At 55.7% G+C, this 15,712-nt stretch overlaps 1 protein-coding gene across 2 annotated transcripts in view; it reads right to left on the bottom strand.

The window, feature by feature from the left end:
* Positions 1 to 301: 301 nt before the first annotated feature.
* Positions 302 to 15,712, bottom strand: part of Btbd9 (BTB domain containing 9) — a 398,183-nt gene continuing 382,772 nt past the window's right edge. For both annotated transcript variants that reach the window (XM_076858778.1, XM_076858777.1), the window contains exon 11: positions 302 to 3,436. In XM_076858778.1, the coding sequence (XP_076714893.1) occupies positions 3,239 to 3,436 (198 nt within the window). In that variant the 3' untranslated portion in view covers positions 302 to 3,238. The remainder of the gene's footprint in view (positions 3,437 to 15,712) is intronic.

Genomic DNA, 15,712 nt, shown 5'->3' with positions numbered 1-15,712 from the left:
CGGGGACTCTCCATCTCTATCACCAAGTGGCCTCTGCTTCTTCCTGTGGATCACACCCTCCTCTATTCCCGCTGACTCCAGAAAATCTCAGTGGCCACAATTTTGTTATCTTCTAAATTAGAAAGAAGGTGAGGCTGGCGGGCACAGCAGCGGGCATCTGGGGCGATGGCTAACTACTGAGCAATTTTCGCACAATTCAAAACTCATTTTTTTTTGGCCAAGGAATCAGTCTAACAAACACATCCCACTCTTGCTGAAAATCTCTCTTCCCAACTCTTCTAGGAATGAGACACTTTTAATGTATTTGTCAGGAATCGACACTTCATTTAATAAGATTTAAAAAGCGACAATTTAAAGAGCATTGAGAAGCGCCCCGCACCCGTCACGGGCTCAGGGTTCTAACTAGAATCAGGAGAGAAACAGGACCCAGGGCGCAGGGAACCGCGGGCGCGCGAGGGGTTTGAGCTGCACAATCCTCGTGGGGGGCTCTGCCTGCCCAGCGGACCCCCTGGGAGCTGCCGGGAGGTGACCTGAAGGCTTCTTCCCAAAGCTCCGATGAAGGTTTCTTTCTACTTTCCCCAAAAACATTAAAAAAAAAAAAAAAAAAAAAAAAAGGAGGAGGAGGAGGAGGGCAGGGGGTTTTGGCAGTGACTCATCTCTTGGGCGGGCAGAGGTGTCCTTGCAGTGATCCCGAGAAGCATCATGGTACAGGGCAAGCGTCTGTCTCCCTGGCCACTCCCCTACCCAGATCCCACCTGACTGCACTAACGCTGCTCAGTTGCCTTGAGGCTCCCAGGGGTGGGGGGCCTCGGGCCTCGGAACCTCATCTGCTGCGCTGCCCCCGGCGCTTGGCTGAGATCCCCGCTGGCACAGGCTCCTGGAGGTGGCCCAGGGCCCTGCTGGGCAGACATCCCTGCCTCAGCCCAGCAGCACACTTGGCTCCAAGGTTTCGGCCGTTTTGACCCAGGTGGCGGCAGAGACAAGCTCTCCCTGGGGCCCGCCAAGCCCTGGAGATGTCCAGGGCAGACTCCTTCCTGGCTACTCCCTCGTCCCTGGCCGGGAGACGCCGCAGGCCTGTGGTGTGTGACGCACCTCGACTGTGGCCCCTGGGCCAGATGGACATGAGGAAAGAACCTCCTGCTCCAATCAGAAGACCTCCAGGGACGGAGGCTCCTCCCGCCTGCTGAGGCCAGTGTCCTCCTGGCACCCCAGGAGGCTTTCCAGGGCCACAGATGGGGCCAGAGTAGGAGAGTCGCCCGCAGACCACTCGGTGGCCACCTGCTGCCAGTGCCACCCCGTCCTCCCCTCAGCCCTGGTAAAGGAGGCACCTAAGGTGCGGGGGGAGGCGGGAAGAGCTCTGCAGGCGAGGAAGTCCCAGCAGAGAGGACAGAGGCCAGCCATGGCCCGGGAAGCCACAGGTGTGGCCCCTAGGATGTGGCGGGAGCTGCTGGCACCTGCAGGGAGACACTTGGCAGTGGTGGGTTCTCAGCTGTCACCAGCCTAGTCACCTGGGGCCCCTCTACCTGGGACATGTGCCTCTGCGCCCCTGGAACTGACCTGGCCCCTCTGTCCCAGGGGCAGGGGACAAACAGCATGGAAGGACTGCTGGGTGGGCGGGGGCTTGGGTGCCAACTGGCGGCTGCAGGCTGGATACTGACAGAGGCGGCAGCGCCCCACCATAGTGGGCACCCCGCCAAGGAGCCTGTCACACGGACATGCTGGGCACCTGGAGGGCGTCCCACTGGGCCCACAGCGAAGAAGCAGTCAGAGTTCTGCTGACAGGCGCCTCTCCCCCAGGACCACCTCTCCCACCTAGATGACCCTCTGTTTCCTGCTGGCATAGAAAGATGACCTCACCCCAGCCCTGCACTTGGACACTACCTCACCATCCAGTGTGAACTCAGAACCAAGCTGAACGGGAGGGACAGGCGCTGACCTTTCAGCCTCTCTACACCCCAACTGTCTTTCAGACACTGGAAAGGAAGCCCTCAAGCCTGCCCCACTCCTCTAAGCAGGCTCCCAGGGTGTGCTGGGCACCTGGGGACCACCGGGCAGCTCAGCGGCTCGCCACACTGCCAGGGAGGCTCTCAGGCCAGAGCTGACGGCCCAGATGCAGAGCATCTGGAGAGAAGCGGAACTGCAGATGATCATCTGTACATCACTAGGGGTCACCAGCACTGGAAAGGAAACCACTGGTTAGTGACAGAAAGCCAGATGGAGCTGTCGTAGACGCAAGAGATCCTCCCGGGACGATTAGAAGAGAAGTTTCTGAGAAATGCCTTTTCCAATGCCCAGGGGGTGCCGTAGTGTGGGGAACACACAGCAGCACAAAGAGGCTGCAGAGGCGCAGGTCTGTGCTCCCGATGCTAGGCCACACGAGCCAAGCCCGCCAGAAATTGGCATGTTTGTCCACAGACTTCTGAGTGTTAAATTAGCAGCTGGCATAGTAACTATTTCCTTGTCAGCCGCCGAAGCTTAAAGGCAGGATACATTTCAGGAATGACAGGTTAATAACGGAGCACCCTGAACGATTATTGACTCGAATGTCCACAGACTGATGTGCTCACTGTGTATTTTGCTGAACGTCTTCAGAGGCTTTACCTTGTGAGACCAGGTGTCACCACGAGAAGCCTCTGCATCTCATTCAGGAGTCGGACGGACAACAGTCTCTGCCCTGCCCCGAAACCGTTCAAAACCAAGGGAGGGGAATGAGTGTAGAGGGATCAGAACAAGCCATTTGCCGCTGGAGCGCCCCCAGAGATGAGGAAAGCTAGGGGTCAGCGGAGGAGAGGAGCTAGAGGGCACACCAGCCGCCAGGGCCGGTGTGGGTAAAGAAAACGCTCCAGGGGACCCAATCCTACAGGGCGCTCTGGGCCAGCAGGGCCTAGTGCCTTCTCCTCTGTTCCAGGTCCGCTGCCGTTTCTGCAGTGGGCTGGGGCCTGAGTGTCACTTCCTTCTGTCCCTCTGCCTGGGTTAGATTAGAGAGGTAGGGTTTTAATGGTGGACTTGATGAAGATGGAAGACCCATTTCTCCCCCTGGAGACTAGCCTGATTTGGACAAATGGAGGAGAACAAAGCGGGCCCTGCTGTCCTTGGGAGGAAACCTGTTCTGTGTCCGAGTTTGCAGCCGAGCCTGCTCCTCCCTGGATGTGGGGAGGGCAGTTCACAAACACCGTGCCCGGGGGACACCTCCTCTGCCGCCCAGGCCCACCCAGTCACACCGTGTCTGCTGCCTCCTTTATTGGTGCTGCCGGTTGGGTGAGCGCGAGCTGGAGCCTGGGCTGGGGGGCAGCGAGCCGCCACTGGGGGCTCGCAGGGCGTGAGGGTCAAGCTGTTGACTGGCCAGGCTGTCGTCCGTTGTCCCTGATTCTTCGCTGCCTTCCTCCTTCTGGATGCTCTGCTGCTCCGGACACTCAAAGTGGACACAGTGGAACACCTGGGTGAGGAGAGGAAAGGAGTTGGTGAGTGAGGGGTTGGCCGGGGACCCCGGGCTGCCAGGGGCAGTCCTGCCCAGACACCAAGCAGCAACTAGGAGACCCTGGACGCACCTGACCAGTCAGGCACCAAAGTCATGGACACCGTGACCCAGGTTCCTGCAGAATGTTCTCACAGGATGACCACGTTTGGGTGGTTTTTGTCTCATGGGCTCTTTCTCCTTTTGTTTATTTTTAATTTTGGGGGGTGCTAGGGATTTAACCCAGGGCAACTTGCCGCTGAGCTACACACCCCCCCAGACTGCACCCGCTTCTTTTTGTCTCATTTAGACAGGGCCTCACTGAGTTGCTTAGGGCCTCGCTAAATTGCTGAGGCTGGCTTTGAACTCGAGATCCTCCTGCCTCAGCCTCTAAGACTGGGATTACAGGCGTGTGCCACAGAGCCTGGCTTTTTCTCCCTTTTAATTAATTGACCAATGAGGTGGTGGCCGGGTCCAGTCAGCAGGTGTGGATTGTGGTGGTGATCCCACGACTTTGAACACACTGAGGGCACACTTTTTGCAGGGTGAGCAGCACGGATGGGAAATCTCCCCCCATAGGCTGTGGTAACAAGAGAGCCAGCAGGGATCACCCCGGGAGAGGACCCAGGCACCCTGGCAAGGCCTACGAGGGCTGAGCGAAGCCCGCGGGCGGCTGTGCTAGGGATGGACTCCAACGCTGCCTGACCTGGCCTGGCCTGGAACAAATGCCTCACCCGAGGAGCTGGCCACCTGGTTGAGGGCAGGTGACCCCCGTCCAGAAGCCAGGAAAAGGCTGCCCACCTGCAGCGGGTCTGACTGGAAGCACCATGGAGCCCCAAGTCAGTGCTGCTGGCCCCTGTGCACACGGCACACGCTGAACATGCTGAGAGAGACCCCGACATGCCAGGCACTGAACAGGCAGTGACCGCTGAAGGGTGGGCTGGGGGGAGTCGAGGAGCCCCGTCAGAGGCCCAGCCAAGAAGGCTGCCCGCAGCCCAGCCTCGCACCAAAAATCCTCTCTGCCGTCCACCAGCCGGATCTTTCTGGGGCTCCACTTCCCAGTGCCCATGGAGCTCTGAGGGGCAGGAATCCCACCCTCTTCAGTCGTGGTGATCAGACCGACCACCCAGGGTGCAGGCGGCAGTCTTAAGGGAATCAATTTCAAAGGTGTGTTTTCTGAACCTGCTGAGGGCGCGCCTGAACTCACAGTCTGGGCGTCTCTGCTACCCGGCGAAGGCGGCCCCGCGTGCCCACTCACCCAGGAGCACCACCCAGGTACCCAGGCTCCCTCTTGCCAGCTCAGGCATGGGATGGGGTGCGGCCTGTCATGTCACTGAGCTCTGAGGTGTCCTGGAAACCCATAGGTGGCCTGGCTTAGAGCTCTGAATTCAGAGCCTCTGAAGGGTCCACATGAGTGAATTATTTTAATGCAGCTGGAATTTTTCCAGAATTATGAAAATATTCTCAGGATTCACTTGCTAAAATCCATGGATAAAACTTTTCCATAATTACTATCAGATTTTGTGTGCTTTATTCAACTTACTTAAAATCTATTTTATCAAATCATGTCTTCAAATAGTTCCTGATATTTAATCAATCCACATCTTCCATTTATGTTTATTTTTCTCATATTTACAAAACTGTTTTTAAACCTGTGGTGAAACACTTAATCTACATCTCAATCTAACACGCTCGACATGTCATACTTTCTTCCAAGCTCTCCTGGGGGCTGTGCAGACACCACCGTGTCTGAGGCCACAGCCCCACAGCACTCGGCCGCGGGTGTGGTTCTTCTTAAACGTCCAGGCAGGACCTGGAGGGAAGTAGAGGACTCGGCTGAGAAGAGTCCACTTGAGGGGAGGGTCTGGAGAGGGACAGAGGCCTTGGGGAGGAGACCTCAGATCTCTGAGTGGTGTCTGAGGAGATCTAACCAACAGAGCGAGGAGAGAGGGGTTGGGGACAGTGAGGAGGGCCTGATGCTGTGGGGGAGATGTGACTTGCAAACTATCACTGATTCTGGGTGCAAATGCTGAGGCCAGGGCAGGTGGGCGCCTACGAGGACAGCCACGAGCAACAGGTCCCACGGAGCCGTGCGGCGGGCCACACTGCTAGGCCTCCCAGCCCACCCAGCAGCTTCATCTCATCCCCTTCCCAGGGCCTGCTTCCCTGAGCTCTGGCTTTGCTGGTGATTGGTCACCGTGCTCGTGGTAAGGACCAACAGAGGGGCAGGAATAGGGCCGGCTGGACACCCCCATGCTCCTGAGGAGGTGCAGACAAGGGGCTTGGGAGGAGCCTGGCGGGCAGGGCTGGTGGTGCTCTCCCAGGGGAGCACCGGTCCTGCCAGCGGGAGCCGGAGCATGTGCGCCCTTCTGCTGGAGAATCATGTCCACAGAGGGAGGCACGCGTGCTGTCCGCTGTGGAACCATGTGAGGATGTAAATGCTGTGCTTTCCTTCCCAAATCAACTGGCTTTTGCACACTCTGGCTTCAACTCATTTAGTGACCACTGTTCTGAATTTCACATTCCAGGCTCAGCCACGAAGCCTCCCTGAGCCTGCGCATTTCCGGGCCTGCCCTCTCCCTCTGGCAGCGGCTGTCCTCTCCTAGGTGAACTGCTTCCTTTCCTTAAAGGCTGGTCATGAGGACAGAGGGCTTCCCGAGGACCCTTACTGCTCCTCGGTGCTGGTGGCCGCATCCGGTTAGCACCTTTTCTCCCCTTCCTCCCTTCCCTTGGTGCAAAAGTCCCCTTCTGGTCCAGCTGTGGGCCCACACCTGTCAAGTGCCAGCAGGGCCAGGGTCAGACGGGGGCCCTACGTGGAGATTTGCAGGCTCTCTGGGGCACAGCACTGCCTGGGCTGAGCAGGGGGAATCTGAAGACCTCCCTCTGGGTGGCCAGGACTGACCTGTCCTCTACCAGCTTTGCGTTCTTAAGCTTCTGCAGAACAGGAGGGTCTCTGGGCTTGACTCTTAGTCCCCCCTGCTTTAGGAACACACCTCTGCCAGGCAGGGGACAGGGCAGGCTCTGAGGAGCATCCTCGCCGCACACTATAGCTTCCAAGCTGGATGCATACCCCATTCCCTTCGGCAAGACGACCCAGGCACCCTCTGAGCCCAGGGCCCGTGAAGGAGGGCTCCAGAAGGGCTGCCTGGACTGTGGCCCCTCGACGGGGGGCGCTCCGTCCTGCCCGTCCTGCCGTGTAATCCCCACGCTCAGTCCTGTCGACACCTCTGGAGGCTGCGCCGCTGTGCTGCTGACACTGGTTCCTGAGTTGACTTACATGGGCCTCCTCCCTGTCCACTCTCCCCTGTGCCCTCTCCTGCTGAATGGTCCCCTCTCCTCTCGCTCTTGCCTCCTCTCCAGGACTGTGACTGTCCAGATGAGCCAGGTGAGCTCTTCCCTAGACGCCCACAAGCATCCAGGTGCCTCCTGCCCGTGGCCGCCCCTCTCCAGACTCTGGCCCCTGATCTGTCACTTCCCATCACCCTCAAGGACCAAGCTTCATTGTCCACGCTGCAGCTCAGGGTCTTGCCCAGGAATAAATAAATCAATAAAAACCCTGCACTGAGAAATAAAAAGGTCTCAGGATGGCCTGGTGGCTTATCCTGTACAATGTGCTTCTTTTCCAAGGACGGTCCCCATACATCACGCAGGGCGGGTGCCTGCTCCACTCATGCTGGGGAGGGTCTGGGGAGACCAGCTGCCCGGGGGGAGACCTGAAAGAGGCCAATGGCCTGGTTCTGGTCATTACTCTCGTCCCACCGTTATCCCCATTTCCAGACAAATTCCTCTCATCTACTGCGAGTGCTGCGAACTGCACCCTGTGTTGAGCCCTCAACAACCTGTCATCAAATAATAATGCAAATGGTGCCAATTCCCAGTATACCTAGGGACAACGACGGGAGCCTCCACAGCTGGTTCTGTGTGTTCCTGCAGGTCCTTCTTCCACAGAAATCACAACTATTCCTCTTTCTGACACCACAAGCTCATGACAGGATCTTCCATCCAAGTTAAGGGTGCCCTGGAAAGTCCCAGGCGCCAACAGTCCCCTGCATGCTGTGGCCCAGGTACAGCCACCAGGCATCAGAGCTGCATTCCAGTCTGTGACCTGCAACCCCCACTGCCTTTGGTGCGGATGAGCCACTCTGGGCTCTTGAGCCAAAGGACAATGACAGAGGGCTCCGGAGCAGAGGGCGTGGGAGGTGAGGATGGACAGAAGGGGGCAGGGGATGGACAGGAGGGGCAGGGCACAGCCCAGAACAGGCAGGAGCCAGCGCAAGGGCTCTGGAGAAGCACCATTTCTCACATTTAAAAAAACTGCAAAAGAAATGCACGTTTGTGGTGACAAATTCAAATAATACAAGTGTTTAAAGAAAGTAGATGACAGACCTTTACACTCTGAAATCCCCTGAAGTGAAGCACAGCTTACAATCAAGAGGAAGGAGTCATTTTTAAAGAAAAACAACACAGAATTTGACAACAGACTCACTAAGGACTGATAAAGGAAGGAAAAGGGTCCACAGGGACCAGGGACTGGTGGCTGCTGGGGAAGGCGTGGCGGCCGCCACACTGCGGTCACTCAGGGTCCTCCACCCTTCGCTGGATTTGCTGTTTTACCCTCCAGAGACCTCACTGGGCACCAGCTCTAACCAGGCGTGCCCAGCACATGAGCCCAAGGTCAGGACCTCCGGGACAGGGCGGGCAGAGGCGCCTTTGTGCCAGCGCATTAGCTCTTCTGCCTACAGCGGGAAGCTGGGATTCACCCTCAGGGCTGGGCGGCACCAAAGCCTGGAACTTTCCACAGCATCAACCCTGCCTCCCACCACCATTCTAACAGCATAGGCAGATGGGCAGACTCTGCCTGGAAGGGAGGCTCGGAAAGCCTAGAGGGGGGCCCAGTCTGGGCCTGAGGAGCTGCGAGCAGACAGGAGGGAGTGGCCTTCCAGACAGAGGACAAAGAGGGCTTCCAGGCCACGGTGGGGGCCCAGCACAGCACTCTGCCACCCCTGTGGAGGTGCGCCTGGCTCAGTCATCTCTGTTGCTGATGCAGCCCGTTGTCTGGAGCCACACGCAGCAAGAGTGTGGCCAACGCCAGCCAGGGCTGACCGCAGCAGATGCTCAGTGGACACTGTGGTATCCTCCTTCCTCAGTTTCCTGTGCAGGACAGGGCCTCCTTCCCCTGGGACCATGAGATTCACAACTGGCCACCAGAGGAGGACTGGGGGTGGTCTGGGCCCTCTTCTCTTGGAGTGGGGGTGACCAGCAGGCTCCTTCACGGGAGGCCGGGCTATCCCAGCTGGGCCCAGGCTGCTCCTGCCCCACACAGAGGTGCAGAAGGGAAGGAGTCCTGATGCCTCTGCTCTTTTCTTGGAGGCTGGAGGAGGGCGCCGATGGCCTGAGCAGACTGTCATTACCTTGGGGAGGGAGGGGACCTGGAATCAGGCCCCACCCCGCACCTCAGCCCTTCTTCCCACAGGCTCCCGTGGGCCTCCCTGTGGGACAATCAGCCGGGTCCCGGGCCTCTTTCCACTCAGAAGCTCGTGTGGTTCAATTTCTTTCTTCTGAACCTTCCCGAGACTGCAATACCCCTTGGAAAGGATGTGACCAAAAGTGAATGAGGCATACAGGGCAGAGACGCGCTTCTGATTTATGCAAAGCCATTACTGCGGCCGCCGCATCATTTTCGCTCCCCTTTTCGGCAATCATGCATCCCATTAGCCTGTTTGATTGCCGCTGCTCACAAAGGGGCACCTTCGCTGAACCATCTTCAATGGCCTCTGGATCTATCCCCTGAGAGGAGCCGGCTAATTTGCAATGTAGTCGTGTGTATGAATCTGACACAGCCTTAGTCACAATCTGGGCGTCCTTTGGTAGCTGCTGTTTATTATCACTTTGCCCTGCTCTCTGGGAGCTGTAATCCTGGACGTGTGGAAATAGTCCAGGGTGTTCTTTTCTCCACACACCCCGGACAGGATGTATGCAAATGCCCGGCCCCTTCCTGGCCATTGGGCTCATTCCTCAGCGGGCTACTGCCTGTCGCCTTTCATTAGAGGGAATCCCCAAACACTATCTGCTTGACATATCTTCAAGGTTTTTAGGAGAAGAAGCATCTGCTAATTTTCCCAAATTGGCCTAAGAGTACTGTGAACTGTAGCAGAAATTGGGAAAATTTAATAAATGTTGATCAATGACTCTGCCTTGCTTCCCAGGTCTCTCCTGAGGAACTGCCGTAGCCTGCTTTCATGCCAACCAATACAAATAGGATTTCTGAACCAAGCTTTCAGCTTACATTTACAAGGCAACATGTCTTTATAAAATAGATACCTATCTCTCAATGGTTGCCCATAAGTCAGACACAAGGCCACGGCTTCCGACATCCATCCCCTGAAGACTGGTTCCCTCCAAGAGCCTCGGGTGGTGGCATCAGAGCAGCCATCTACCAGACTCGTGAAGGCAACCACAGGGGCCTCTCCTCATCCCAGGGCAGAGGCTGGGATGGACATAGTTCTGCTTAAGCTTCTCTTATGAAAGAGTTTGAAACCCGTCCAGACTCAGACTGCATAGATGTTTTATTTTTGTTCCTTTTTAGAGGAAGACCAAGCCCTCCCAACAAAGCATCTCTTTTTAGAAGCCTTGGTTTTACATGTGCATCTGAGGAGCCCCACACCCTGTTTCGAGTTAAGGAATCATTTCATGAGAAGACATTTTCAAACCAGGAGCAAAACCTTCCTGTATTATTAATGGAACCCAAATATTTTTGCTCAAGTACTTATCCCTACTAGGTGTGGAAGTGAATTTCTGGGTGACAAAGCTCATACAAGACAATATTTTCCTTCCATGCCACTTTCCCATATCCACAGATAAAGTTCTGGGGACAAGCCTTCCCTAGGTAGCCTATATTTTGGCATGTGGTTTTAAATGCCTGTGCACTCCTTTGTTCCAGGGAGAGTGAGTCGCTCTTTTATCTTAATTAATTTGCCCACAAGGTGGTAGAGATATTTTTCTATTTTTTTTTTTTAAACAACACAACAAAACAAAATGAAAAACTCTACTAAGAAACAAAGAAAGTCTTGTTCCCTGGTTTCTGGGAGGCCTGAATAACCCACTTGGCAGATGTGGCCTTGCCAAGGCTCCTTCCCACTGAACAGGCACCAAGAAGGCCCAGCTGTGGCCCTGTTCTCGCCCCAGTGACAGCTTGGGTCATGCGGCCCCACCCCAGGCGGTTCTTCACCTCAGCTGACCACGGTCCACGGGTGCCTTTTGTCTCAAAGAGCTCCAGCTGCCTGGAGATTTCTGTCCTCTCTCCAAACTGCCGGCTCAGCATGGGGACACTGTTTGTGGTCATCCTCGGGAGCTGGAAGTTTCCGTTTGTCTCATGGCTTTATGGCTCCTGGGCACTCACTTGCCCAGGTCTGTGGACACTTCCTCCCAGGTTGTGGAGCATGCAGAATGAAACTGCCCCACGTGACACATCCACAAATCATGCAGCCTTTGAAACAATGACATGTGTTTTCAGTGTCACCATGTTTCCTATTTCCCCGATAAACCCTTTCATAAGAGAAGCTTAAGCAGAACTATGCCCATAAAAAGGTCTTCTTTTAAAATTGTGAAAGAAATGAAATATTTTTCTGTTCTTCTTCCTAACTCGCCGAGAGGGAACCTCTAACATCCAGTTCATTGTCCTTAAAGGCAAGTGTCCTGTGAGGCAGGGAGGTGAAGTGACCTGGTGGCACCGGTGGGAGCAGAGGCTGGCACCCTGAGGGCTGGCAGCCGCTGCAGTGGCTCCCTCCCTTCTTCTCCCACCTCACCAGCCCCCTCCCGCTGTGCAGAGCTCCCTTCCAGGCCCTCCCTGCGGACTCTCTGAGCCACCTGGCCTTGATCACTACCAGCCTGTGTAATCCTTAAATCCGTGTTTTGGTTTGGATCGCTCATCCCAAGGCTCCTCCCCTGCCCTATATTTTCATGCAACTAAAGCTTCCGACTTTCTCACCAACTCCACTCTCCGTTCTCCAAGGACAGGGGAACAGCCTTGGTGCAACCTCCTTCAGCTCTCCCTGTCCTCCAGGTCTGGGTGGCCACGGGTGATTCCCCAGGGCTTACTTTGTACAGAATCCTGCACCAAAGCTCTGGCCCTGGTCTGATGCGTGAAGAGGCAACTGTGTGCCAGGCCTTGGGGTAGGTGTTGGGGACACAAAGATGCCACAACACAGTCTCTGCCCTCAAGTATTGCAGTATAGCTGGGCATGGGAGCACACACTGGTCACCCCAGGGACTTGATGAGGCAGAAGCAGGAGGGCTGCAAGTTGGAGGCCAGTCTGGGCAACTTATTGAGACCCTTTTTATAAAAATAAAAAGGGCTGGGGGTATAACTCAGTGGTAGAGCTCCCTGGATCAATTCCCTAGTCTTCCCCCCAACCCCTGCAAAAAATGCTGTCATGTGGTGTGGAACCCAGTCAGAGCCTCCTGCTGGGACTATCACGCAAGCTCACAGGGGTCTGCCACTGGGCCCAACAGTCCCCGTGCCCTGCTCCCTGCAGGCACTCCTGTGCCACCTTCTCTGGCCCTGCACCCTGTTCTGGCACATCCAGCACAGGCGGTCCACAGGGCCATCTCCAGCCTGGGTGTGTCTGGGCTATTCCTGTGCCCGAGCAGGTTCCCCACGTGCAGCTCTTCCCTAGCCCCTGGAAAGGACACCATGGAGGACCAGGTGCTCCCCTGGGCAGCAGTGGAGCCTCAAGGCTGGGCCGTCCCCGTGCAGACCAGCGGTCTCAGGGTTGGGCTGCTTCTCTCTGCAGCTCAGCCACTGGGCTGTCTGCTTCACCCCTGCTGCTGCCCCACTGAGAGCTCTGGCCTGGGGAGCAAGTGGGTGCCCTGAGGCACCTTCTGGGCCTAGATCAATGCCCTCTGGAGGAGACTCCAGGCGAAGTCCTGGGGAGCCAGGCAGGCGGGTCAGCTCTGGGAGAGGGTCTGGATGAGAATCACCACCAGGCCAGGAAGGAGCATTTAGTTTAGTTTTTTTTTTTTTTTTTTTTAACGGAATCTGTTTCCCTATTTTTTTTTTTTCATTAGAGCCACATGTTGCTATGGGAACGAGGATGGCACTGGGAGCCCAGAGCCACTCGCTGGCCTGACAGAAGCCTGTAAATAAATCTTGCTTCACTCAGAGGCTCTGAGCTGAGTGGTCCTGGAGGGCAGCTCCAGCAGCCACTCGCAGACTTTCTGTCCTGCCGGTGCTCCTCGCGCAGGCCTCCTGCGACAAGCTCACAGGTCCATTACCATTCCTCACACGGCGGGCAGCGAGCTGCAGTGTCATCTGCACCCCACCCTCCTGGACCCTCCATGACCTGGTCTCATTCATGTAGACCCAACCCCAAGGGCCATGTCCCCTGGATGCATTTTACACACCCCCTGCTTTGGGGCCAGCCCGCACCTGAAGGATCTGTGGTGGCTGCAGCTCACCCCATGCACTTCATCCGTCACCAACAACTGGGCACAGCCATTTGAGATGTCACCTCCTGGGGGTGAGGTCCCCCCGGGAGTGAGGCTGCAACCCCTGTGGGAAGGGCGGTTCGGTTCCCAGTGTCCCCTCTGACCTAAAACGGGCTCCTGTGCAGTGTGAGCCCGGGGAGCTGCCTACTCGCCCAGTCTGCGGCTGAGTTGTGGGCCAGGGCACAGCGGGGCACACTTCTGCCCCTGTTCTTTTCCAGGCTTTCCTGGGAGGCGCAGCAGCCGGGGTGTTGAGAGCCAGCCTGCCTGGATTTGAATCCTGGCTCTGACACTCAATGGCAGGTGCCCTTGCACTGATTAGTTAGCATTTCTCAACTTCAGTTTCCTAATCAAGGTTTCTTTTTCGCTTAAAACCAAAATTTTTCACTGTGAAAACTCTACACTGAAAGTTTGTTGGATGATTATGCCATGAACACTGACACAAACACCACCCAGGTCAAGAAGCGGGGCCTCCACGTGCCCCAGTTACAGGTCTGCCACTTGAGGAAGCTGCCATTCTGCCTGAGCCAGCGGCCCCCCTTGCCTTTTCTTCTTAGCAGTTCCCCTGTGCAAACAAGCGGGTTAACAGGGACAGGTTTGGAAGTTTCTATAATACAACCTCTTTTTGTTTTTGTTAACAGGGATTGAACCGCTGGACCACATCCATAGCCCTTTTTATTTATTTTTTGTTTTAGAGGCAGGGTCTCAGTGAATTGCTGAGCCTGCACTTAAACTTATGATCCTCCTGCCTCAGCCTCTGGCACTGCTGGGATTACAGGGGGACAGCATCACGCCCAGATGAATGTGATCTGACTATTCACGTTCTCCACTGTCCTTCCAGACGGTCTGTCATTCACCCACGTGGGTCATCATCCACTGTGGGACGCACTGTGCTTTATTTTCCCCTTCTTCTGTGGATGGATGACTGGGAGGTGCCCCAGGGTCTGCTGTGAACCCTGCTGTGGTGTACTCATTTGTAACCTGATCTACACGAGAATTCGTTCAGAGGACAAACAGGAGTGGAAGTGCTCAGGCCTGTATTCAGAAGGTGACACACGTTTGTTCAGGTACATTGGGCATACCAAACCTCTCAAGAGGTCTGGGCTGAGCCACACTCCTGGACGGGTAACAGCTGCCTGCTGCTCCCCGGAGCTTTCTCACTTTAGGAGGAGGCTGGGGAGAACCTCCTGAACATGTGAGTGTTAAATAATGTGATGAGGACACAGGGCCTGGAACAGGGCCTGGCCTGAGATCAGTGCTCAGTCAACGCTAGCCACCGGTACTGTCATTTCAGGTCATTATTATTTTATGATAAGGGTCCTAACCTAAGAGATGTGAATGCTTGGGACTCACACTTTTTCATTTATAGAAGTTTTTGGTTTCTGGGTTCAGGAAATCTTCAGTATGATCATGAAGGCTGTGGCTGTCTTGGAATGCCATGGCCACTTGGTAACGACAAGTTATTTTACTAAATCTTTCCCTTTATTCCTGTTTGACTGACTGGGTGGAGCAGAGATGGCTGTACAGATTATTCCGTTTGCGTGGCTCACAGGTACTCTACTCTTACACATGCCGGGCATCATGCTAGCTGTGGAAGATGCAAAGGTGACCTTGACACAGCTCTCCTCTTGCCACGTGAGTCCAATGAGCACAGGGGAACCGAGAGAGCCGGTTCAACCCGTCAATGCCTTCCTCAGTTTCTGCTACTGACTTGGCGGACGCCTTCCCGCGGTCCTGTGGCAGGAGCCTGTCTCTGTGCCACAGAGCTCGCTCTTCCTGTGGTCCTGTCAACCCATAGCTCCCTGTCTACTGAAAAATCACTCCGAAACTTTCTCTCAAACTCAGGGCTTCATAAAGCCATAACAAGAAACAGACGCCACTTCTATCACTTTTAATACCACTGACCATCTTCACAAGGCCCCAGACTGGATCTTGTTTGAATTCCTTGGATTTGAGGGTGCAAATGTGCGCCTCCGTTATGTGCTAAGGTCACCAGATGAGGGGGAGCGGATGATGGGAGATGACAGGCCAGCTCTGTCGCACTCGCCGGCTGGAACTGAGGTCTGCCCTGATGCTGCAGGGAGAGTGACAAGGCCCAGTGTCTGACCTTTTCCAGACCAGAGAGGTTTAGGAAGGGGAGTGATGTCTGCCTCCACAGGCAGCTCAGAGACAATCAGCCATGGAGGCAAGGGGATGACCACGGATGCATACAAGCTTGCTGAAGTAGCCACTGAGACCACCAAAAAGTGGCCAAGGAATAGCCAGGAGTGAGCTTGGTAGCAGCAGGCACTGGGGAATCAGGTGACCAACTGAAGGGGACGGTGGGTGAGCTTGAGGACAAGCTGACAGGTCTGCCATCTAGTGCCAGGCACAGGGGAGACAAGGGCAGCCCTGAGAGTGGGCAGAGAAGACATGGAGAGACCATGCAAGGCCAAAGAGAGGAGCAGCAGGCACATGAGAACCAGCCCCATGCAGGAGACTGCAGGGCAAAGGGATAGGAAGACACACTGGCGGGAGATGACAGGCAAGAGGTGTGAGCACTGAGTAAATGACGAGGGCAGCGCCAAGCACACGGGAGCAGGGGGGCAGGCGTCTTCAGAGGCCAGCATTAGGGACTCTATTGACAGAAGTCATAAACGAAGCTAAAAAACCTAATGAACTCATTGCTGTGGTGCTCACGACAGAAGATGAGAGACAGATGCCAGCAGCAGACGCGTGCTTCCCAGAGGAGAGGCCGGGGGGCTGCAGGAAATCAGAGCCTGCGGAACAGGTGAT

Source organism: Callospermophilus lateralis, chromosome 6, assembly GCF_048772815.1.
Source record: "Callospermophilus lateralis isolate mCalLat2 chromosome 6, mCalLat2.hap1, whole genome shotgun sequence".
In the NCBI taxonomy this organism is placed as follows: Eukaryota; Metazoa; Chordata; class Mammalia; order Rodentia; family Sciuridae; genus Callospermophilus; species Callospermophilus lateralis.
This window is presented reverse-complemented; position numbering and strand designations above follow the sequence as displayed.